This window comes from Choristoneura fumiferana, chromosome 18, assembly GCF_025370935.1.
Source record: "Choristoneura fumiferana chromosome 18, NRCan_CFum_1, whole genome shotgun sequence".
Lineage (NCBI taxonomy): Eukaryota > Metazoa > Arthropoda > Insecta > Lepidoptera > Tortricidae > Choristoneura > Choristoneura fumiferana.
In genome coordinates, this window is record NC_133489.1 from 7,730,482 (window position 1) to 7,756,134 (window position 25,653).

A 25,653-nucleotide genomic window follows, 5' to 3' on the forward strand; every position below is an offset into this window, starting at 1 on the left:
TGTAACTAACTGTGGTTAGAACACTTTATTGTGTTAATGGTTATGGACTAAATTATTAGGAAGTCGTAAGAATTGTTTTGCGTTTTTAATGTTAAATGCATATCGTTTTATGCCAGTAACGCACGTGATAGTGTTTCGTGATAGATGTAATACCAAAAGTCGCACACTCGCTCTGCATAGTGTTATATCGTGAAGAGGGCGGTGTGCGGAATTATTGTTAACGGGAAATATTAAGTTTTCGAGTGAAACCTAGTTTTGAGAGTTGTTCTAATATTGACCAAATAAATGTGTTCTAAATAAAAAGCTTGCGTATTAATTGAATCTCTTTATTTTTCAACACTTATACAGGGATATTAACTTTAACAGCTTCCTGGCGGATAGCGCTGATGAGGTCTTGGTTTATGAGGAACACAAAGCGCAGGCCCGCTATCTGTAACAAACAACAATAAATAAACTTAGGAGTAGGTATAGGGTTACCAGGTGAAGAAAAAAAAACCTGATCTTCTAAAAGCCCTGAAAATTTGTCGTAATTTCAGATTTTTTTCTTAAGTGTCTGGCTACAGCTAAAAAAAACATTTAATAATTCGAGCATTCGCGCGTTTCAGGTGTGAATGAATGAATACATGGAGTGTATTCATTCACCTCCCGCGCATTATTTTATGTCTTCTGAAATTCTTCAGAATTCTTGAGATAGATAACCCGGCTGTGATCCTTAAAATAATCAAAAAAATTGAATAAAAAAAGCTTTAGTCGATCAAAAACTTGCAAAGTTTCGATTATTTTAATGCTGTAGGTACATCGCAATGTGCCACTGTAGGTTGCATGGGTGGGTAGTTAGGTGAATTGGTAAGCGCACTAAATACATTGATTCATTTTTAATTTTCGTGTAGCTCGTACAAAGTGAGGAGGTCAGTGCCGGTCGGCATTATTCAGTCGCGAGTCGTTAAGCGTCATTTACACATGCGAGAAAAGTCTGTAAGTAGCATTTACTAAGGGGGTTTGCACTGGGCGGAGCGAATGGGCATACCGTTTTATGCTTACCGCTTGGCGCCCCCGTGCCGCATTGAACGCGCATATAAAATGCAAGATGAAACGCATTAGAAAAAACTTTAGCATCTTATAATTGAGTTATATAACATAGAAATAATAACAAGCATTGGATTTTTTTAGACAATCAATTATTTATAGACTTAAACCTATTGTGAATTGTGAATAGTCGAGCGCCGCAATGTAGCGCTTTAAAAATGACTTAGTTGTAACCTGAGATATACATATCTAACAGACATGGCGAAACTATAAGGGCTCCGTTTTTACCATTTTGGCTACGGAACCCTAAAAAATTGATTTTTTTTAAACCGTCATATGGCACTAAAATATCTAGAAAGGTTGAAAACCAAAACAATGTAATTGAGCATAAATCATGCCAAGTTGGAATTCGCTAAAATACAGATTCAACCTCACCTCAATGACGCTGTTGTGATTGAGTTTCACTTTGTTGCCCTGTAGCACCGGCCGGCCGTCCACGAATATCGGCCGCTTGCCTTCCGAGGACATAAAGAAGTCCCCGGTGTTGCGGAGGCGGATGGTGGCCTGTTTGCGAGAGACCTTGGCCGCTGGCCCCTCCAGAGTCAGGTCCACGTCGATGGTGTGGTCACGCGTGCTGCGCCCCACTGCTATCTGATGACAAAATAATTAGGTATATATAAGTAACATGCGCTATTGAAGATGCCATTCTAAAACGGTGAAGAAATAGCTAAATAACGCGCGTTTAGGTAGCTTAGTATTCCAGCTTTAAACGCAGGTTTGAACTGCACTGAAATCACCATGTCGCTAGCTACACAAACAAAAATAATAACCAGCACGAACCCGCACCAGAAAACAGGAAACAGATTTGTTGCAATTTTATTTGACGCAATAGTTCAGCTTATGTAGGTACATTAAAATTAATACACTTGACGTTATTTCACCTGGAACGTGTTGGCCTAATTAATGCAGCAGCTTGTGAACACAGCTGTTAATTGATATGCTTAATTAAACCAGCTTAGTTGAATAGCACAAACAAGCAATCCACAACCTTGGTCGACGTACCGATGTGCCTACGTATGTCACAAGGTTCAAGAAAGACGACTAAATAGTGATGTACCTACTCTTTCTTCTGTAACTGATATGACGGGGCAGCGGGACCGAATCAGCACGTTTTCATCGCCAATCTTTTACTTGCTTAACAATTACGTGCTATAGGTACCTACCTAATTTGATAGGCTGAAACAAAACTTTAAAACACCAAAAACAAGGTTTATTGGTAATTTTAACGCGCCTTAACATTGACTAACATTGTAAGTGCAATATGCTGAAACCAGAACTCTATCGAAAGTAGTATCTAGTTAAAACAATTGTACATATGGACCTGTTTTCGTAGTCAGACTATGTAGCTACCTATTGGTAATAGGTAGTTGTAATTGAGGCGCAGCGCAAAATATACCCAGCACCTTAATTATCTATATAGGCAACGATTTTCTACCGTCAGCACATAACGCGGTTTTCAATGATTTGGTATTAACAGTAGAGCTGCACTATGATAATAATTACGTACGGTAATAATATCTGAGTCATATTTTAATATAGTTGATGAAATATGTCACGTTCGTTCGTAATACAGAGTTCATAAATTCAGAAAAATATATTTACGAAGCAGAAATACTTAAGCGTCCGTTTTTGCAGACTGTCTTGTAAAAAGGCGCTCATTATTGTAGTTGTTGAAACAAACCAGATAGTGTTGTTGACATGACAATTACAGTGATATGATAACGTGGCAGAGTTCTACGTTGTGCGTTTAGTACCGACCGCAAACCGTTAGCTAACCACCTCTAAGATTTAGCTCTTATTTGCACGTAATGTTACGTTTTCCGGTACAGCGAGGCCGTGAGGTCAAGCGATGCGTAGACTAACACAATTTTCGTTTGCTATTGAAAATATTCAGAATTTTCGCATTGGTGATTTGACATTGAGCGCTACCTACAAAGTATTTGCAGTGGTATTTGTTTTGTTAAGCCGCCCGCCGAGTTATCACCAAGTTATCACAGGCACGTGAGGTTTTGTAGAGTAAAACATCGGTCGTGTGCGGGTAGGTACCTATATAAAAAACATTTTTTAATGCCAAAAGGGTTGACCGCTGTGCTTAAACATTACATTTTATTTATTGTGTACAAAGCATTAAAGAAGAGAAGTAAATGTACGTATATACATTATGAAACTCTTTATTGTATAGAAATAGAGTAACAAACACAATTTACAAAACGTTGAGATACCTCTACAAAGGCTAACTAATATATTTAAGGGATCTTTACCTTTGAGTGTATGAAAGGAGCAATATAAAAAAAAAACACTGATAGATCACATTAACGAAAAAAAAAGACTAGCGCCTAGAGTTAGGAAATCCGCAATTATATCCGGGATATTTGGAAATAATTCCGATCCGCATTAGCGATATTTCCCTCAAATAGCAAACCTACTGTGTTAAAAATAAAGTTGTGTTAAATATACTTGTGATGTATAGATATCATTTAATAATATTGTAAATCTGCTTAAAAAAAAATACCTCGTTGAATTTCTTGCCGGATTCTTCTCAACAGACGTTTTTCCGAACCGGTGGTAAATTTTTTTGACATTCATAAGTGCTTGTTATAGCCTAAATTGAATAAAGATATTTTGACTTTGACTTTGAATTATAGGTAGTTACAGTTAATTTCATGAAGTCAACAGACAATTACCTACTCTAAACTAGAATATTTATAAATTTATAAATATATAAGTAATATAAACCCACCCAGTTGGCGTTCTAAATTAGTTTGGGTAGGTTAGGTCTACTTTCTTTTACATTTACTTACGCTACAAAGTATTCAATGGTTGTTTAAAACTTATTTTTTTAGTACCACCGTCGGCGCATTGACGTGTAGTAGGTATAGTCGAGGTCAAATACTATCTTTACATTTCAGTACCTCTTGTCACTCCACGCATTCTGGCAATTTTATACAAAAGTTCAAACACGAAGTGACAGCGATAAGGTAGTAAGGTGTAAACATGTCTTAGACTTCGAAGACACCTACATATGACAACATTTAAGCAATATACACAAAATGTTAATTAAATAACTGAAAATCTCAAACACCCCAACAGCCTTTTCTATTAGGTATAAATTGGTTTATTGTATTTATTGTCAAATACCTTAATTATTTAAAAAAATATTCGAAAGTTTTGCGAAGTCAGTTAATTCTATTTAATTTCTAACTCTTCTCTTACACTCATAATGTCATAATTTGTACCTACTTATCAGTTGCGCTTCGCCGTTTTTAGAACAAAATGAAACTGACAGAAAAAACGGCCAGAATTAGATTATGTAAATAGTATGCAACCTCGCTATAACTTTTAATAATAATAATAATATATATTTCTTTATTCAGAAATTAATCCCATTACTTATTACATTTCATTACACATTATTTTACATAAATTGAATAAAAAAGATCGGTTTTAAACACCACTTGTATTTTCATTGTAATTGTAACTAACCTCTATGGATTCTGTCCGAAATAAATGGCTTATTATTATTATTAAAGGGGGTTTAAGGTCTCTCCCCATTTCACCGTATCATGCCATGACCGTAATGGGAACGTATCAGACGGAGTGTCAAACGGAATGTCAAACGCATAGGTACATGAGTACATGACGCAGGACGGCGACGGTTGGTTACGAAAAGTGATAGTGGGCATATTCTCATGGTCTATTCCATTTAACTAAGGAATTTTCGTAAAAAAACTATTTAGGTACTTACTAAGTAGTATTTATATACATAAGTTTGTAATACCTACATTTATTTTATCTGTAAAGAGTTAAGTTATCAAGACCTCTTATATTTCAAAAAATATTATTAAAAGCGTTATAAACATCATTATCTTATGTTATGATTTATGATGTTTAATTTTTCACTTGCTATATCAAACTCTGAAGCAATTTTAGACTATCCTGCTAAATATTTCATTATTATCATTTTATTCTAAGTTATTATGGAAGTTAAACTACTATTTAATTTTATTTTTTTATGTTAAACCTACTCAACTGAGTCACGCTGTATACGGACACATATCTATAGAGCAGTTGCATGTAATATTATAATGTATTTAGTTGTATTTTCTATAGCAGCCTAAGGTATAAAATATACCTAAACTTGGAAGATTCCGTATAAAATACGAAATCCTTAGAAAAATATTACTTAATATTTTCGTAATGGCTACGGAACCTTATTTCGGGCGTATCCGACACGCTCTTGGCCGGTTTTTGTAATGCAAATGGAGAGTGAACCAGAAGTTGTTTATATAAAAAATAAAGTACATTATATTTGCTCATATCGCTCTTTTTATTTATCGAATGTACTCTTTAGTTATGCGTTTAAATTAAATTCCATCCTTATCCCAGCCTATATAAGTCCCGCTACTGGGCACATGCCTCCCCTCAGAATGAGAGGGCTTGGGCCGTAGTTCCCACGCGGGCCGAGTGCGGATTGGGAACTTCACACACACAAAAGCTCGTAGTAAATTTCAAATCTAATTTAATTTCGCACATGAATTTCGAAAAACTCGGTTTGGAACTTGAAACCCTACTTTCGTCATACTTTTCGATACCAAGAATATATTTTGGCCAGACACGTTCCTATTACAGTCATGGCATGATAGGGTGTAGTGTAGGTAGATAAATTTAATCGGCGTATGTATTCGTAACTTTTAGACAGGGCATGAAAAAAAGCAACTTTAAAATATGGGTCCATATCGGCTCGCATACTTATTGAAAGTACGATTGTAATGTTTATCAGAATGATCGTTTGTCATAACTGTTTTTTCTCTGAATCCAATAATTGTTTAGAATTGTTATAAAACAAACCTAACGAACCAACAGTTTTCTATAGGTGACCATTTAAAAATTTCAGGTTTCAGTGGGGAAAAAATATATTATGATTCGAAACGATGATTCGAAAGTTTGCGAACTTTTCAACTTCGGCGCTCCCTTAAAATATACTTAGTGTAATCGATTCTACTCTCGATTCTCAACAAACTACTTTCAGGTTTTCATTTATTTACTTACCACCTTTTTTTTTAATAATAAAACAAACTTTATTGGCGACCAGGGTCCATAGATTGTAGTACATAAATCTTATTTTCCAGGAATTAGTAACATACTCGTACTTTTTATACTCAAACATAAATCTTCAAAAAAATCAACATATTAACTTGGTATAACACCATAATATTTTTTTTTTGCGAAATCACAAAGCAGGGTCATTTACTTACCACCTTGTATAGATGAAATCTCAGTTGTGAATCGGAAAATATTGTTCTCTAATTAATCCCATAATATGGAAAAAAAATATTTCTATTTACTCATAGGCCAATAAAGGCTAATAATAATTGTGTTCTAAGTAAAGTAAGGTGATGATGGGTGACAATAAGAGCACTACGCCCGACACGAATCCGTGAAAATACGGTCCGGAGTAGACGTAGGACTATTTATTTGGTGGAATAGGATTACGGAAATCGAATCTAGTGCGTTAACTACCATACAAATACCTAGTTGTACGACCATTTCAGACAATATTTTCTCGGAAATCGAATCGATCGTAGTGTGAAATCGCTCTAAGTGTGTATATAGGTAGTAAAGAATTGTAATAAGCACTAGTGCTCACTGAAAGGTCAATTTTGAAGCTTTATAGGAAAACCAGGCTTCGATTAACAACTTAGGGCCTGTTTCACCACTTATGTCAAATTTTAAGAGACGAATATCTGTGAATGCCGTCCCTGTTTGTTCTATCCGAATAAACAGAGACGGCATCTCATTTAAAAGTGATCAGTAAAGCCCGGTTCTCGTTTATCTGTCGTGTTCTGTGTTGTAGTCGTCACAACACACTGCATCAGATAAATTTGAACCCATATAAACTGTATGGAACCGATACCGTTCTGATGCGTTACGCACGGCACGACACAACACGACAGATAAATGTGAACCGGGCTTAAGAGCCTTAAGCACACCTATTTTCAACGCGCCGTCGACACGCGCGTTTTTTTATAAAAGTTTTTCTTTCTTTAATAGAGAAGCTGTAGGTACAACTCGCATATGTTTATTCGTAGCGTTTAAAAAACGCCGCGTGCAAAGACCCCAAATATTGTCAGGTGACAAGCAATAGTTACTAACTACAAAAAAAGATTAATGGAACATTATCCTTATGATGCTTAGTTTGATTATCCCTCTTGACTTTAAGTGGTCATTATATACGCACTAGCGTCGCTATTTTATGAGATCTGTGGCTTTAAAACCAATTTTCATACCTCTTGCTCGCTCTTGGGAGGTTATTATCGGTTATCGGATCTCTTGCTTACAAGTCGCTGTAAAATGCGAGCGAGAGATCCGATAAACTCCCAAGAGCGAGCGACAGGTTAGACAACGACCTGACCTGGGTGGCTGGGTGAGGACCTGGGTTCGATTCCCAGCGCTGGTCTCTTTTTCTGGTTTTTCTGTGCATCCATGTCTCAGTTTGTATTTTCGATTAGACAACGGAGTTTTATTTATGACTCCAGAGCTCAGATGATAGTAATGCTGGTATACTTAGTGACCTTTGCTTGTCATCCGACAATAATATGTAAAAGTACTTAAGTAGTGAAACAGGTCCTTAAAATTTATTATTGCACGTGATATTACCAGTGATTGTAGTAAATGGCATTACTAGGTGTCATAAATTAAACTTTTTGAGATATAGTTCATACAACCATAAATACCATCATCAACCCAGCCTATATACTTCCCACTGCTGGGCACAGGCCACCTCTCAGATGAGAGAGCTTGGGCAGTAGTTCCCACGCGGGCCCAGTGCGGATTGCGAAGCGAACTTCACATGCACAATTGAATTGCTTCTCAGGTTTGTGCAGGTTTCCTTACGATGTTTTCTTTCACCGTAAAGCTCGTGGTAAAATTCAAATGTAATTCCGCACATGAATTTCGAAAAACTCAGAGGTGCGATTCGGGGTTTGAACCCACGATCCTCTGCTTGAGAGGACATAGGTCAAACCACTCGGCCACCACGACTTATTAATACCATACGTGACCATACTGATACATTAAAGATACTTATTGTTTGTTTGTTTGTATCCTTGGAACCACTGAAGCGATTATAAAAAAAATACTACAGGAAAACTACCTATCTATCCTCTATGAGCATGTAACCAATATACATTTTTATCGAGGGTAATGCAAAGTTCCTGCAGAACGGATGTAATTTATAATTATTTTTTAAATTATATAAAATATAATTATTTTTTATTTAAGGCCTTCTCTTTTTTATAACACATAATTTTCTTCCAAACAAATGTGTGCAATTGTTAAAAAGGTATTAAAAACAACTCTGGGTGTTAGACGACCTTACTTCTTTCACATTTCAATAAAAACAAATTCGTTTGTATTTTATCTTAGGGACGGGTATAAAAATAAGCTTAGGTATATAATCGAACGACTGAAATTTCAACATTATAATATTTATGCAAAATTTATAAACTGATCCGTATAAAAAATATCAATATGTAATATCATTTAATGAAAATTCCCGAATTCGTGAGGCATATCCATATTCAGGTAACGGTCACCAAACCAAAATGGCGGTGCTAACTTAATGCGATCACTACACATATACTCCATCCCCCTCCCCTTTAGGCTGGCAACGCAACGGCAGTCCTATTAATGCTGTAGGTGTGATCGCTTACCATCAGGTGACCCGCATGCTCATTTGTCAGCAATTTGATTTAAAAAAAACGCAGCGCTTAAAAGGCTTTCAAAGTGCAATAATAAAATCAACTCGAATGATTCAACAACTCAAACTCAACTACCGAATAATGAGAAATTATAAACGTATCGAATTAACAGCAAGATAAAATTGCGTAGCTACCTACCGCCCATCTGCAACTTAAATATACTTGTGTCGCCAGCTACATAGTAAGTATTAGCACATTAGTGCGAGGGACGTGTTGTTATCAATAATTTATTGCGTTAATTAAACATTTAGTTATCAAGGCACCTACTTGTGCTTCACGCGCGAACACATTGCATCGCGACCAAGTAAAGACGTACACGTATGTATCGGATTCCACGTGATGCACGACTTTTTTTTTATTACAACTTTTTATCTTATTATGTAACTAATGAAACTTTATATTGGCATATGGGAAAACATTAATACGAATAGTTTATCTGAGCGTTAGTTGAAACACCTAAATATGAATTACCTATAAATAGCAATCCCTGATTATTATTTTAGTCAAGGGGACACAGAACTGGGCCCAATTGAATAACAAATTACAAGCAAATAGTATTAGTGAATTTCAATACAAAATCGCTAATACTGTTAGTTTGTAATTTGTTATGCAATTGGGCCCAGATTTAGTTATTTTATTAATACTTTGCGGATACATTATCTCATAATTAAAAACAAACGACTGCCTGACAGAATAAACATTTGGCTTTGTCTACTAAGTAACGTGACAAAGTTGAAGAAACTTTTCAAAAATTTCCTGTGTGAAGATAACGGTTGCGTCAATTATCATGTAGTTGTAAATTCCAAGTAGGTACTCTGAATTGCGGAGCACCTGAATATGAACTGTGACGGCATCCGGCTACCACAGTTAGCGGAGGCACTAGCTTGTAAACACGGGCAAGCATTCGAAGAAAATAATGACGCCTAAAATGCAAAACGAAAGCTTGGAGTGCAGTTTACACTAAGAGCGCCCGTTTGAATTGTTTAATTTTCTGTAATACCAGCATTTCTATATTTATGCATGCGTAATCTACATACCGATTTTGGTAAATAAATATTTGCAAGCACATAAAGATAATAGTTTATTTTAAACGCCCTTCCCTTACGATATTAATATTTTCTTACTCTACTAAAGACAGGGGTTAAGCGTATGTTATGTTGTCCTCAATGTTATCAGACGTTGCTCGCAAGTATTTGTTTGCACATAACATTTACAATTTACAATAATACATAATTGTGATTATTATTTAACTCCAGGCGAGTTGCGGGAAAAATACCGATCGATTTACTTGTCCCTAAATAACTGAGTCAGTAGTTACAGGCACTAACGACGCGTGGAGACCAGCATTGGATATTATAATGATATTAAATTACGTATTGTACAAATGAGCAGCTTGATGTGTTTGCACAGATATTGGATTTGTTTGCCATCAGTCAATGTGAATTCCATAATTTTTATTTTTTGTAGAGAAATCTAATGTGGTCGAATTAACTGTTGCGGATGTTTTTGCTGTTCTTTCTCACTTAAACATATTTAAAGTGTATTTATATTAGTTGTCTATCAAATAATATATGGATGAATAATATATCTAGTAATATATTATGGATCTTTGTTGTCTGAATAAATAAATGAATTTATTATTATTAAATAGAAATCCGGTCGCTATACTATTTCGTTAGTGCATTTTATCCTACGAAAATCATCCATCATGTTTTAGTCAGGTTGATCTTAACAATCGCATGTCGCATAACGCTACGTTCCGTTATCAAGACTATAAAAAGCCACATGCGCAGAATTCGACAATTTCGAAACGGCAAATTGATTGAAACTGAGATGACTTTAGGTAATAAAATTTGTAGGATCGTATAACAAAACTGCATATGCATAAGTACCATGAAACTAAGTAGGTAGGTACTCGTACAAAAGAGATCTCCAGTCCATATTTGTGAAACTCGAGTCTTCGTTATGTTACCTACTTACGAATGGCCATGGCAATGTGAAATATAACGTGTTAATGTTAAAATAGAATTTTTTAATGTAATTTTTATCTACTTCTTTAGATCAAAATATAAGATTCCAGCGAATCGTTCGTTGTTGCGATATGCTATCCTGATAATAGTAATAATAGATTCATTATCATGTCATAATTTATAAATTTGTTGCACAAACGTTGACAAGGAAATAGCTGGTACAGTCGAGTTCATAAACTTGTGAGCAAAAATTTGATCAAAATTATCTGAACACGACTCTATTGTTAACGGCGTAGAAGCGTGTTCAGACATTTTTGAACAAATTTTTGCTCAAATGTTTATGAACTCGACTGTACTTAAATATGACTTATTGTTGCCATTAAACAAATTTATTGATTTTGAGTGGAGGTACTAGTTTAAAACGAATAAAATAAAAAGGTAAAGTAAAGTTGTGTAACAAGTCGATTAAAGAAACAGGAGGTAATAGAAAACTACGAGTATACTATACTAGATTTACAGATTAACATAGGATACTTTTTAACAATGGAAAGAGCAAAGTTTCCGCGGTATGAAGGCGAAGTTGCGGGTAACAGCTAGTTCACAAAAAAGATCAAAATAATATTTGTAATTTATAAGTTATACGGTAAGATACTCAGCTATTGTCTGTCAGTGATCACATGGATATAAGGTCAAATAACTTCGTAACGTTAGCAACACAATAAAACACAACAAATTAATGAATTGGTTTCGCATCCTTATTTAATTGTCGTAAGTTTGAAAAGCATGAACACGTTATTGATCGATTACAAATAACTTTTTTCAGCGGTCATCGTTACCTTCTCCGAACTACAATTATTATTTATCATTACTTACGCATCCGATTTTCAGAATCAGTTATAAGTAATATTTTTAGCAGCATTAGCTTTTGTCTTCTAACCAACCGTCAAATAGTGTATTACAAAAAAATTGGAAATGATAGTTTTGTGCCACTAAATACTTTCATTTGCTCGCACATTATGACGCAACATGTTGAAGTTGAAAATAAATGCACGCAGAATAAGTATGGTAAACATCATTTTGGCTCAGAGTCAAATATTTTTCACTTGAAGTCTTACACCTACAGCGTCGGCGAAATTAGATCCTGCGTTTTCTTCGAACAATATAGAGTAGGTGGCTTACTTATCAATAATACGATGCATTAATAGCTCAAACCTGAGACAGCTTGCCTAATCACATATGCACTTTAACAATTAATTGTTGAATGATACCGAAGGAAATGGACTATCACACTCAAACTTAGCCGGCAGATCCACCGGACATTGACCAAGTTCCTTCGATATTCCATTCTCGCTTCTCTGAATGTTTTGGATACTCATTACACGGGCTTTAGCAAAACAAAAGGATTGTTTTAAGTGATGTTGTGTAAACATGCGACGTTCAACACTCCGATTCTCAAAACATTAACACAATGGGGTTACCTGCCGACGTCAGCGGCTGCATGCGCCCGCACCACTAAGTGCAGTCGCACAAACGACTCAGTAATTTTCTTTGCGCCCATTAATTCTATTAGCAATTTTTATTCAAATATTAACTTGAAAACGGTGTGCTGAATATGAATAATACAAGAATATCGCTTCCGTCGAAAGCATAAAATGTAATATAACAGTCATACCGCGTATTTAACTGATAAAGGACGATAAAGAGAACCCCAAGATCGACAACAAGAATTACGTAAATCCACGTTACAGATAAGTCGTTCGGACGTGTCACAATAATGGTAAAGCAAGCAGCTTTAGAATCGATGAATGGGAATGAGGGCAATCAATAAGCATCGATATGTAGGGCTGATAGTGAAAACGACAAATCATACGGTGGCTCCATACTCCGTACGCGGCCGGGTCATTACGGCTGGCCTTGGGCTCGTGTCAGGGGTGGCACGAATACATTAACGGACAGGAGAACGCCACTCGATTATGATATGATACAGTCAACTTAGTTCGGCACACTTTTAATTTTATTTCAAAGAACAGAAACATGAACGGACTTCAAATTTGAATGGAATTATAATTGCTAAATGACTTCTATAGAGCCAGTATGAAATAAACCTAACCAGCAAAAAGATAGAAAATCTCCGACTTTGTTACTTGTTAGTTTAATATCTCAAAAACGGCTGAACCGATTTTGATGAAACATGTCTAAGAACCATCGCTAGAAAACCTCATTTCAAATAAAAAAAACCGCATTCAAATCGTTCACCCGTTTAGGAGCTACGGTGCCACAGACAGACACACAGCCAGACACACATAACGGTCAAACTTATTACACCGCTCTTTTTGCGTCGGGGGTTAAAAAAAAAAAATCCAAATTTGTTTGGAAATGACGGAGTTGGGAATCTTTCTTTTTGATGTCGCACTGAATCAAAAATCGTTAGAAATACCTTTTAAGAATAACTGGAAACTGTCGTCTTCAGAGATTACTAGTGAACGACTGCAAGCACTGCAGCTGATGGAATAACTAAGTACTTCATTATTGATCTAACTTATGTTTTTAACGAGAAATGAATAAATTAAGGCCCGGTTGCCTATTGTGTGTAAATTTAATTTGACATTTTGTTCATTGCATATTAAATCATTACGCATAACACGAGAGTTTGCGCTATTTTCTTTTATTTCATATTTTCAATTATTATTGCTATTTAATGCTGCTGTGGGGTGGGGGACGAGGGGTCAATTATTTTGACGTTATCTACAAAATTTCGGCCGTTGAATTCGCAAAATTAATTCAATGAAGGTCAATGCATACTAATACGGAATATTCAATAACTAATCTACAATTAAAACAACTTATTCCACTCGGAAAACCACAGTTTAAGTTATTCAAGGTCAAACTAACGAGACATGACGTTTGTGCCCAATTTAAATATACATAATAAACCATATTTTTTCGGCCTACCTGAATAAGTTTAATTTACCTACGCCAATATTTGCAATAATAATTAATACTTCGTGTCAAGATATGGGCCGATTGCTAATTAGCGTTAATATTCGATAGAAGAAATTATTTATTCCGAAGAATGTTAATAACGTACGCAAATATCGAGGCTACTTTTCGCACTTCATCGTAGGGATACCACATCTTGATTTTTTTATTTGGCGCTATTTTATTATTCTCATCTTTTATTTGGTAAAGTTGCGCAGCAAGTAATTTATGCAACTGCTTAGTTTAATCCAATATTTAAGGTTTATTTCAGGTTGTTGAAATTAAATCATGAACTTAATTTATGGAAACCGCAAATTTTATCAGACTTATTTCAACAAATCAGTTAACTAATGCATTATGTTGTCCATCATTAATCGAGTTTGAAACACTAACACTAATTTTGCATAACATTCTATATTTCACCCTGTACAATATAAAGACGACTAAGCTGTTAAAGTTATTATCAATTTTGATTTGATAGCTAGGTGTAGTTAATCTAAATGCGACTGATTACAAAAAAAAAATTGATTAGTTTGTTAACATTTTTTTAACGGTACTTACATATAATATGAACGACTCTCAGACTCAATCTTGTATATTGTTTCGATAATTTATCTGTTAGGATCCAAATATGTTGTAAAGCTTGTCTAATACTGCATGATTCTTGTATTATGTGTTTCAAAATTTACGAATCAAGGTTTCACGTTGGGTCACAAATGCAACGGATAGTAAGTACAACATTGTTCTAAATTATACATTTTTCTGAGAAGGCGTAGCCCAAAACTGGATTAGACTATTCCTGAATTTGCCAATATGCAAGAAATAGCCAATTTTTACTGAAGAAAAAATGGATCGGTTGAAATTGATTTTACTTCAATTTTTATGAAAAATCTTTATAATCTGTCTTTTTCTTTACTCTATTTGGTCTAAGATGAGTCAAATGACACATGACGATTATGTATTGTAACCTACGAATTGTAACTTTGTGAGGCGGTAACTATTTTTTTTTTTCAACAGATATAATGCTTGAAGAAATGAAATCACATTAAATTAAAACTGCTGATTGTTCGAATATTAGAACTCAAATTTGCTAACAAATTGTTAATTTACTGCGTAGGCACTGTGATATATTAACTTACTTTCTTTAATGAACACCCTTACAATGTTGTTTCAATAAATCGGTTATCGGTAAAAATAAAAGCGGTAAAATAAACGAACTTTTTATTAATTTGCAAGATTGTTCGTCAGAGTCGGAAAGTGACACTCTAAGTGTTGAATAAATTATATTTTAAAATTCAAATAAGACTTTCAGTCCGATAGGGTAACGGTTAAACCAACAAATAATGCTATTGCCACATTTAACACTAGGTACATGCAAAAGTATTGATAGTTTGCGTAACAGTAAGAGAGACTCTAGTTCCGTCAGTTTGGCATCTGTCATTTGAATCATGTTAGACAAATGGAATATAAAACGCTTTTTTTAAAACCTTTATCAATTGTTCTATGTATTTAAAGATAGCTTAAAAATTGTTTTCTGTTCGATAATACCCATTGTCAACCTTTAAATAAAAATAAATAAAAAGTCAAATACCGTATTTATGTTTTTTTTTTCTCGAGGGTGATTTGGTAAGATCAAACGACATTATAGCGTTTTCAAATTGAAAGTGCCATGGCAACTTTGTCCACAACAGATAGGTCGTCAGTGTCTGACATTGACTGACAAGCAGATTAATTGCTCACATGGACGATTCTAATTTATAAGAATAATATTGACAACACTATCAAATTAAGCGTCAACGTGATCGGTTGATATTTTTAGAGCGGATCAATAAGTCAACTATACTCAAATTGAACTAAATTCAAATAATTTTGTAAATTCTATATACTACAGGTAGGTATGGAGTGTATCAGCAGGTACTGTATACATGTATTGTAAAAATAAAATTTATAAACAATGTAAAAAGGAAATAAAAAAGTAACAGTAGAACAGTAGTAGTTCACTTTCTATGTATTTCCATCCTTTTATATTTCATGCATTTTTCAATTGTATTTTTTTTAGTTTTATTGATTTATGTTAATTTATTTCATTGATTTCAGGTTTTATACAAATTAAAAATTACTTATTTAAAAATTTAGTAACTTTTTTGTTTGTGGCTGTTGACACTGATTATTACCTTGGTCTTAGACGAAGGTTTTACTTTATGCACTAGAGCATAAAAAGTAATTTTATGTCGCCTAGATCCATCATAAACACGAACTTTACGAGCATGAGCAGTGAAAAAGTCATTTAACATCGCTTTTTTACCTGTAAGACATGTGGGTTAAAAAGTAAAAAATTTGTCGCCAGATCTAAAAATCACAGAATCACTAGTCTACAATGAATTATAAATAACGCAATACGGAGATTGGCAAAAAAAAACATGACTATTGTATGACATGACAATCTAGTGCTGCTGCCATCTAGCGGGGGTTTCTACATGTCGCACGATTAGTCAATTCCAAGCATTTGTCTGTAGATGGCGTTGTTGTAAGGTTAGCCTCCCGTCGTGAAGGATGTTTTGGCGAGGATATCCGATTTACGTTATTTCAGTAAAAATCATTCCAGTTGCATGATATTGCGGGCCGCTACGTTAAACACTTACAAAAGACAGATTGAGCTCATTAGTGCAGTGTCATGATACCTACTGGAATAATATAAACCGGACTTTACGGAATGAATATTTATTGACAGTCGCGACTGCGCAAAAGTAATTGACGGTTGGATGACGAATATTGTATACATAAAATATAAAACCAGGGCTCATTTGCATAACAAATTACAAGTTGATAATATTAGCGATTTTGTATTGAAATTCACTAATACTATTTGCTTGTAATTTGTTATGCCCAGTTAATGCTAGTACTTAGAGAATTAGTCTTAAATTATCTAAGTGCTAGTAGGTGCAATTCTTTTAACGGGTGACACTATTTACCGGACGTACAATACCGACATGTTATTTTTGTTGACACGCCCATAGAAACTCTTGTCAGTTTGACACCAGTTTGTATGGGCGTGTACACGAAATATCGGGTCGGTATTTCCATGTCGGTATTATCCGTGCCGGTAAATAGCGTCACGCCACCCCTTTTAACAACCTGACAGCACTCACTCTTATGACCATGAGAAAAAAAGTTTTATCCATCACATTCAGTTTAGCAATCCTCACGCTCAAACGACTAGACAGATTTGGATGAAATTTGGTGTCTATATAGCTGGACATCTAAAATAACACATAGGCTACTTTTTATTCCAATAATCCCAAGACATTGCGATAAAATCTTGAAATTACAACCGCTAGGTTTAGAATCATTAAATGTTGCATGGCTGTTTTTAATACAAAATCAACGAGAACCCCAATATATAGTTCTTGGCAATTCCCATGGAATTTAGTAAAACCTGGGAATTTCAATTCAACATTCAAATCTTTTAAATTACGTGTGCGAAGCCGCTGGTAAAGTATGTATGTAAAACTCTTAATTGCACAAAAATAAACAACACAATTGACTAAAGTTGAGATACAATCATTTATTTGGTGCCCTACCACAAGTATCTACTTTTCTATGCAACTAGTATGAAAAAGTGGATACATATGTTAGGGAACCGACCGTACAAAGGCGAATTCTAAAGTGTAGTGTATACATAAGCCAGAACTACTGATGTGCCAAAGAAAACTTTCCAAAATAGCGGAATATTTCATATAGGAAAATTTCGAAAACTTCTCACAATTTTTATGGGGTATTGAAACTTTCCGTTTCTGAAATTTAAATTTCCAATATTTATTGTGTAAATTTCCAGAAATTTCCGAGGACTTTTCCAACTTTTCAGAAGCTTTCCGTAACTTCTGTAGCCAGAACTATGTCTCACCTCTCGTGACCGCATAAGGTACCGCACGAGCCGCCCCCTTAACACAGCGAGCGTGTTTTTGTCTAGTTCCACGTTGCCGCCGGCGACAGACTGCACCAGCACTTGCCAGCGACTTAGCGAGTTCTCCAGCAAACGGATGTCTTTCTTCTCTATTCTAAATGAATAAAATAAAAAAATAATGCAAACTACGGGACATTAGACACCAATTGACCTTGTCCCAAAGTAAGTAAAGCTTGTATCATGGCATGGGTAATACAAACAGCAAAGGGTGTTACAAACTTAAATACACATTAAACACCCACAACTGGAGAACAAACATTTGTACTTTTCATACAAATATCCACCCCAACAATGGCTTTGAAGGACCAGATATTTTAAAACCATAGGGAAAACCTAGAGTTGCATGCATTTGTATCACCACAGAAAGCTATTTTGCGAAATATTCAGCGATTGTATATGTAATAGAGCACATGGAGCGCCATCTATCGTGACTGTTTTAAACAAGTTTCAACAAAAGCTTTAGTTAGGCCAAGTGGCACTTTCTTCAAGGGCTATGTTTAAAATATAAACTCATCTTATCAATTTTATCTGCAAGGAATGTATACAGTAAAAAAAAATGTGATACACTTGACTATAATATCACGTTTTTTTTGATAATAACAGAATCTGGTATTAAAATAGAATCTATGACGGAGATGGATTAATTGAGCTTATTATGAATTGATGATTTATTATAATAATTCCTCATCTATTCATTCATAACGCGCGACAATAAATGTTGTAATAGTAGATTGGTAACCAAGGGTCCAAAGTGACCCATTTCACCCGAGATATTTCTGGCGCTCGAACGAAGTGTGAGCGCCAATAGTTCGAGAGGAAATGAGTAATTTCACCCGAGTTAGACACTCTACTTTTCATTTCGAATACTCCAAAAAAAATTAGAATAATAATAAATTGAACTTAATTATATCCAACCTCCAACGGTAACTTTTCTACTGGCCACTTGCCACGGCCGACTATAAAAAAAATCGAGTTGGTCACGACCAAGGAGCTTATATACAAAACTGGAGGTTGAAGGTAGTAGGAGGTATTTTTTACCTGTCAGCTAGCTGCATTTCAATGTCAATACCATCTTGTTTATAGTCTGGCAGCTCTGAATCATTAATTGTATCCTCAGCATCCGAAAAAGTCAAAATATTGTCATCACCATCTGCAAAGTGTGATATAGGAACTGTCAAGTATAAAATACTGTAAGTAAAAAATATGTAGCTCAAGTGTTGGAATCATTTATACCAGGGATGGGAAACTTTTTCCTTCGCGTGCCAATATTATACTAACGAAATATATGGCAGACCAAGTTGTTGCATTTTTGGCTATGTTATTTACTGAAATAAAAATATTGTTATGTATTTTTTGAAACACTAATTTGGCCATTGCCAATGAGAATGAAATTTTGTAACAATACGAAATCTTCTCTTGATTTTTGTTTGATGGTCGCGGGCCGGATTTCAAGCCTTCGCGGCCGGAGATGGCGCGCGGGCAGCAGTTTCCTCATCCCTGATTTATACCCTCGACTATCAGTCGTTCTACTAGCGTCATAACCGCTATCAACCTCCTGCCCTCTCGCATATCACCACAACTTTGAGTGAACTTTATAAGCATAATTTTGATTAAGGCATCAATATGGATATTTTCGATATGGTTTCACGGGATACCCGTAAAAGTAACAAATTTGGAGTTGAAATAAAAAATACAAAAAGACTCCAAAAAAACCAAGCATAATTTGATTAAGGGTCTATTTTGCTGATGTAGTGATTTGAGATAAGTATGAGAGTTTTTTTTAAAGAGCCTATAATCTATTTAAATATTAGGTTGCCAGCAGACTACATATTTTTTTATAAAATCCTTATGCTCAGTATGACTGATTTCTAGAGACTGGTAGAAGTTGAAACATTGGTACGGCACCATAGAGAGTAAAATCTTCAAAGTACCCTGGTTTGATAATTCCAGCCTCCCCAGGGATCTTCTCGTGTGGGCATTTTGTGTGTGGTCTGGTCATTTCATTAAAGTGTTTTTGAATTTGATGAGTTGTACAATCACCTTTGAGTTGTAATAAGACTAAAGACCTTATTCATTTTCTTTTTGAATGTGATCAGAATAAGGACATCAGAGACAGGTATAATTTGGATGGTATGGGCTTGTTTAATGGAGGTGTAAATGTAATTCTAAGTCGCACACTGTCAGAAGAAACAATGCTGATTTACAGATTCATTAGACAGTCCTTTGCTTCCAGAGATGTATAACGTTCCAGAGATGTAGTTTCAGTGCAAGAGTAGTGTGATGTATATAACTGAGGCTCCCCATGAGGCTGACATAGTCACATTTGATGTACTAAAGCCTCGTTAAAATAAAATACTAGATAAAAAAAAAGTTGAAACATTAATAGAACTACAAATCACATTATTTAGAAGATAACACACAGTCATCACTTTTCGGAATCTTCCTTTCTTACAATAAGCATAACCACAACTTACTCTTAGGCAGCGGCTGCACTGTCTGGTCGGGCAGCAGTTGATACTGCTTGAGAAGCTGCCAGTGCGCCATCAATGATTTAGCTGTGCGCGACGGATAGAATACGCGGGGTTTTGCTCTAATAGCTCCTGGAATTTCTCTTGGGTGGGGTGTGAAGTCTGTAAAGAAATAAATATTTATGTTCACCATATATTTTAACGGCTTAAAAAAAATGCTTGTCATTTCAATCATAAATTTAATGTTTAGTATATAGGAAATTTTCGTATGATGTTATGATATGCCCCAATGGCATTGTAGACTGTGAAGAAATGTTTATGACTCATAAATTATGACTGTCACATAAGTGCAATAAAAGGGTTAAAATTTCTTGATTGGCATTAATTGACAAATAAAATAAAATATGAAGCAAGTACACAAGATTGAGGGGCTGTTTCACCATCCATTAGTGTTAACTGGCAGTTAGGTGTGATGCTGTCTCTATTTGTTTTGTTTGAATAGACGGAGACGGCATCACATTTAACTGTCGGTTAACGCTAATCAATGGATGGTGAAACAGCCCCTGAATATAACAAAATAGACTAAAGTCATACACTGTTCAGAGTTCCAAGCAACTCCTCTTCGGCAGTGGAGTACAAAGCTTGCTGTTGCACAGCAGCCACCAGGTCTGGGTGCAGGTTCCGCATCGCAGCCACGGCCACCCTTGAGATCTCGGTGTTGTAAAGCAGTGCATACCAGCGGGACTGGAGCTCGCCTAATGTGAAACGGCAGGAGAACTTAATGCCTCGGTGGACAAGTCGCAGGTCATTGGTCTGAAAAAAGGACAAAGTAAAGGATTTATTTATCGCTTTGGGACCAAATTGTACAAGACCAAGAAATATACAGTTTTTTTATTACACTACATGGCAAATAAAATTAAAAATAACAGGGCAAGTTGTAAATGCAAAAGTGTAACAAACAAACAAATTAATAAAAATACACAATTTTGCATTTATAATATTACCAAGGATTACCTGTTGCACTCCCAGTATAAGAGCCAGATCATCAGTTGGTTTCCATCGACCCAGATCCTTCGTAGACAACTGACTAAGCTGGCCCTTTCGTCTCGATTTCCTTGCCACACTGGGACCAAATGTAAGCTTGCCTGAAGTTCGACGACGTTCTGGTGGTGGCGCCACGGTAGGAGTCGAGGGCGCACTTACTAATGGGAACTCAGGCAAGTGACTGGTATAAGACTGTGTACGCATTCGTTTCTCACTCTTGCCTAAAGAAGCACCCGGAATCCCTAGACTGTATTCTACCAATTCATCGTCAAAACGACGGCGCTTAATAGATCTTGATGAACTAGAATAGAAGATAAGCAATTATTTAGGTAATTATCGCGTTATGAGGCAAAGTGGAACGATCATATTGTAAGCTTACCTCCGTCGTTTTGTATTGTCTTGAGGATCTGTAGGCGTAATTCCAGGGTATTCATTGCTGTCTGAAGCGTTAGATGGTGTTGGTGGAAAATCCATTATAATTAATGAATTAGTATCGCACAGGTTCAATCTCTGTATATTGTTATGATTATTTCCACTGTTATTTATTTCCGTCACAAAACCGTGAGAAATACGACGGTACGTAGGCTATTGGGCTAGGCCAAAGCGTATTTTAGGCTAGGCTAGTCAGTCGAATCGAAATAGAAATAATCGAATTGGCTTTTTGGTTCGTGAAATACAGTATTTTATATTTCAAAATTTAACACTTGGTTGTCAAGCAGTACGATCCAAAATTGATTACAAAAAGAAGTAGAAATAAAATTAAATTGTGGAAACGAGAATCTCCGCGCTACACAACACAAGTTGCCAATGCCAAAATAAAACAAACAAAATTGACAGGTAGGTATAGTATAGTACGAATAAAAAAAAACACTGTGTGAAGTGAAATGATCGTGAAAAGGAACGTAATACTACCATAGACAATGTTTTTCTTTGCGAAAATGTTTCAGACTCTGTTTTTGACGATCCATTTTGTTCAACATTGTTGTGTAGACGAACCTTTAAAAAAAAAATATCGACTGTCATAGGCGTAGGTGACATGAGTACAAAATTTGGAGGTTATTTTATTCTTTGATTAGTACTCTCTGATTAGCAGCGAAGTACAAATTCACGAAAATATAATTAACTATGGCTAACTTAGTGCGTGCCATTGCGTTTAAACCATCAGGAATATTAACGAGAGGTTTCAATAAAATCGTTATCACGGATGATGGTTCTACAATTGTCGCGCTTCACAGAGACCAAGAATTTCCTTATGAGCACTCTAGGCCACTTCCTGAAGAAACTAAGAATGATTCCATACTGAAAATGTCTGACTACCAGGAAGTCCAGAGGTATTTAAGGACATGACTCCGGAAATGGCCAGGCAACAATTATCTAGTACAACTTTGACTACTAAGCACCGCTGGTTTCCAAGAGCAAGAGATAAGAAGGCTAAGAAAAATGAAATGGACAGGCCATTTTTGTAACATTACGGACTTTTGTAAAATAAATCTGAAATTAGTAACCTGAATGTATAGAAATGCAAACTGTTAATGTACCATCAGCCAAATAAGTGGTCTGCCAATTTTTAAACAATTTCCTATCAAATGAACATGTCGCTAACGTCGAACTTTTAAGTTGACAGACATGTCTATTGGCATTATTGTTATTATCAACTTTAGCATGGTAGACCACATATTTGGCTGATGGTACCTACCTATAAATTTTATTTAGGTGATTATAGATTTTAGCCTTACTGGATAAGGTAATTGTTTGCATTTGTAAAACATTTTGTAGTATAATTATAAATAAAAAAGAAAAGAATTTGATTTGAAATTTATTAAGAATAAAAAAGTTTTTTCAAATAAATTACTTTAATTCTCAGTACATACATATCTTGAATATCTTACAGCCTACATTTTTCAAATTTACTTATTATATTCATTATCTTCAATGATAAACAGAGTATTATAGAATCTTAGATATATTTACTTAACTCAGGTCCCTAATTTATCATGATATATACTTAAACAGATCAGCATCATAGTAATGAGTAGCCCCACACAGATTATATTGTCTCCAAGTGAAATCTATACATCATCACAATCATCAATTCCTGGTTTTACTTTTTGTCATTTTTGTATTTTGCAGAGCTTAAAGGTGTATAACTTTTCTCTCCAAACAGTATAACTTGCATAGGAACTAGCCACTAAAATCACTTTCCATTAATGCCCTAACAGAAAAGTTTCTCTAATAGACTATGAAGTGACTTAACAAACATTACTTTTAAATTCAATAAGGGTATGAATCTAATTCATGAAAGCAACCCACATTTAGCTACAATACAATGTTTATCACAGTAACAAGCAAGTCACTTAACTCTACCATAAATTTATATTGTTCTCCATCACATTTTACTAGCATGATCAAATAAATAACAATAGTGGTAACAAAATTAACAATAATCCATAATAATACATAGTCTCATTATACCTATTTATTTTTAAATTATTCTGTGTTGATTATATCTTAGTATTATCACAATGTAAGCTTCTATTAGTGCTTTTGCTTAGCACTTAAAACGGTGATTATTTTTTAGTAATAGTTAATTAACAAAAACAATAAAAATTACATGAGCCAAATGAGAAATTTAATAGCATAACAATAACTTCATGAAACCAGCATGCTCATAACATACATTTTAAAAGTAGGGTTCATTGTGACCTCTTTTGTAAGTTGGCAGTCTAAAATAGACCCTTAATGGTGGCACACATGTGCAGCCAAATGGCACGCGTTGGCAACTATAGCAGGTTTCGGGACAATGTGCTCAGTCTCTGTGACACTCACCTACGCGGCAATGACACGCTAAACTAAATACGCGTACCAATTAGACAGCTCTCGCAACAAGTGCCACCAAATCCAGTCTTGAAGAAAACTTACTACTATAAAAAAATAGTTGTCACCCCATTACTTCAGAAACATTACTTTACAAACATTTGATAGTCATTCAATGACTTAAGGCTAGAAGACTTGTACTATGTAGTCAAATAGTTTATTCTAATTTATAGAAGCTTTAACGTCTTACATATTTTAGATGTACTGGACATAATTACTGTGTTAATAGTTAATACTATAACTAAGCACAAGAACTACTATAAAAAAATAATGTTTATCATTGGTTCAAAAATAAAATGGCACACGAGAACATTGTAACTCAGTTACTTGTAAAAATCACAATTATGAACTCCAAAAATAGAGTGCGGCTGCTTCCATTTACGCTGACTAATCTGATTTTATCAATGGAACTGAAAACAGTCATTAAATTTCCATAAAATATAATTTTCAATAGATCACACAGGTCAAAAACTTTAAAAGCCAGTGTCCATGTTGAGATTATGATATGTACAATCACCACCAGATAGAAGGGAAAGCTGTTCAACATAATGACTTCATCTTGAAAATTTACACTAATAGTACATACCTATAAGTAATGATAAGTTAAAACCAAATTGAAAATTCTAATTACTGTTTAAAAGATTATCAAGAATTAAAATAATTATTAATTTATTATTATTTATGCCTGGTCCTACCGGCCCGCGTTGCTCTAAGTGCATGGTAAGTGAAATAAGTTTAGCTTAACCACTGTATCTGATGGCTCTTGTATATCCTCAAAGCATGCAATCACTGGGCACATTAGCAAGTTCTCTTCAGTAGTGATGGCTGTAAGATCGATCGAGACTGCGCACGCGGTCTCGCCCGAACTTGATATCACACGAGAGACTGAAGAGCGGCTGCATGGGGGTTCTGGGTCAGCGGATGCGGGACACTCTAAGTTCTCGGTCGAGCATTTGCAGCTGACGGATGAAGCCCTCGTTGGGGTGGATGTCGCGGCGGGAGCGGACCAGCGCCATCGCCTCTGTGAGGGACATGCCGCGTTTGATCATGAGAAACGCTATAGCGCAGGTCGCGGAGCGAGACACACCCATGAAGCAATGGACGAGGACACGGCCTGAAGGAAAAAAGGTTGTTGAATTGATAAGGGACATGAAAGAAAATTGATTATTATTATTATGGTTAGTCTATTCTGTCCACTGCTGAATAGAGGCCTTCCTCCGATACTTCTACTGCTCTCTGTCCACAAGGGACAATCCTTCAAGAAGTTGTCCAGTTCAAAGAAAATTAAATAAATTATTTTTAAATAATGTGGAATTATATTTTTGCCAACAAAATATCTTTCTATCTAATACCTTTTAACGAGCAATTTCTTGTAAGCAATTCTTACATATGTAAATCTATATAATAATTTCGTCAAGGGGTACGGTAGACTCGAACGAAAATGCACATCAAATTGAAGAGCGTAAAAAATTAGTCAATCCGAGTCGACAACTTGTAGGCGGAAAATT

At 35.3% G+C, this 25,653-nt stretch overlaps 1 protein-coding gene and 1 pseudogene across 1 annotated transcript; both read right to left on the bottom strand.

Annotated features, from left to right (window-relative positions):
• Nucleotides 1-310: 310 nt before the first annotated feature.
• LOC141438082 (microspherule protein 1-like) lies at nucleotides 311-22,091 on the bottom strand. Its single transcript, XM_074101750.1, is given in 9 exon segments — nucleotides 311-430; nucleotides 1,462-1,677; nucleotides 17,700-17,853; nucleotides 18,798-18,909; nucleotides 20,234-20,338; nucleotides 20,341-20,389; nucleotides 20,822-21,040; nucleotides 21,242-21,572; nucleotides 21,651-22,091. Coding segments are annotated over 9 exon segments (1,371 nt in total). The 5' UTR covers nucleotides 21,746-22,091; the 3' UTR covers nucleotides 311-340.
• A 2,364-nt stretch (nucleotides 22,092-24,455) lies between these two features.
• LOC141438464 (dual specificity protein phosphatase 13B-like) overlaps nucleotides 24,456-25,653 on the bottom strand; it is a 7,812-nt pseudogene continuing 6,614 nt past the window's right edge.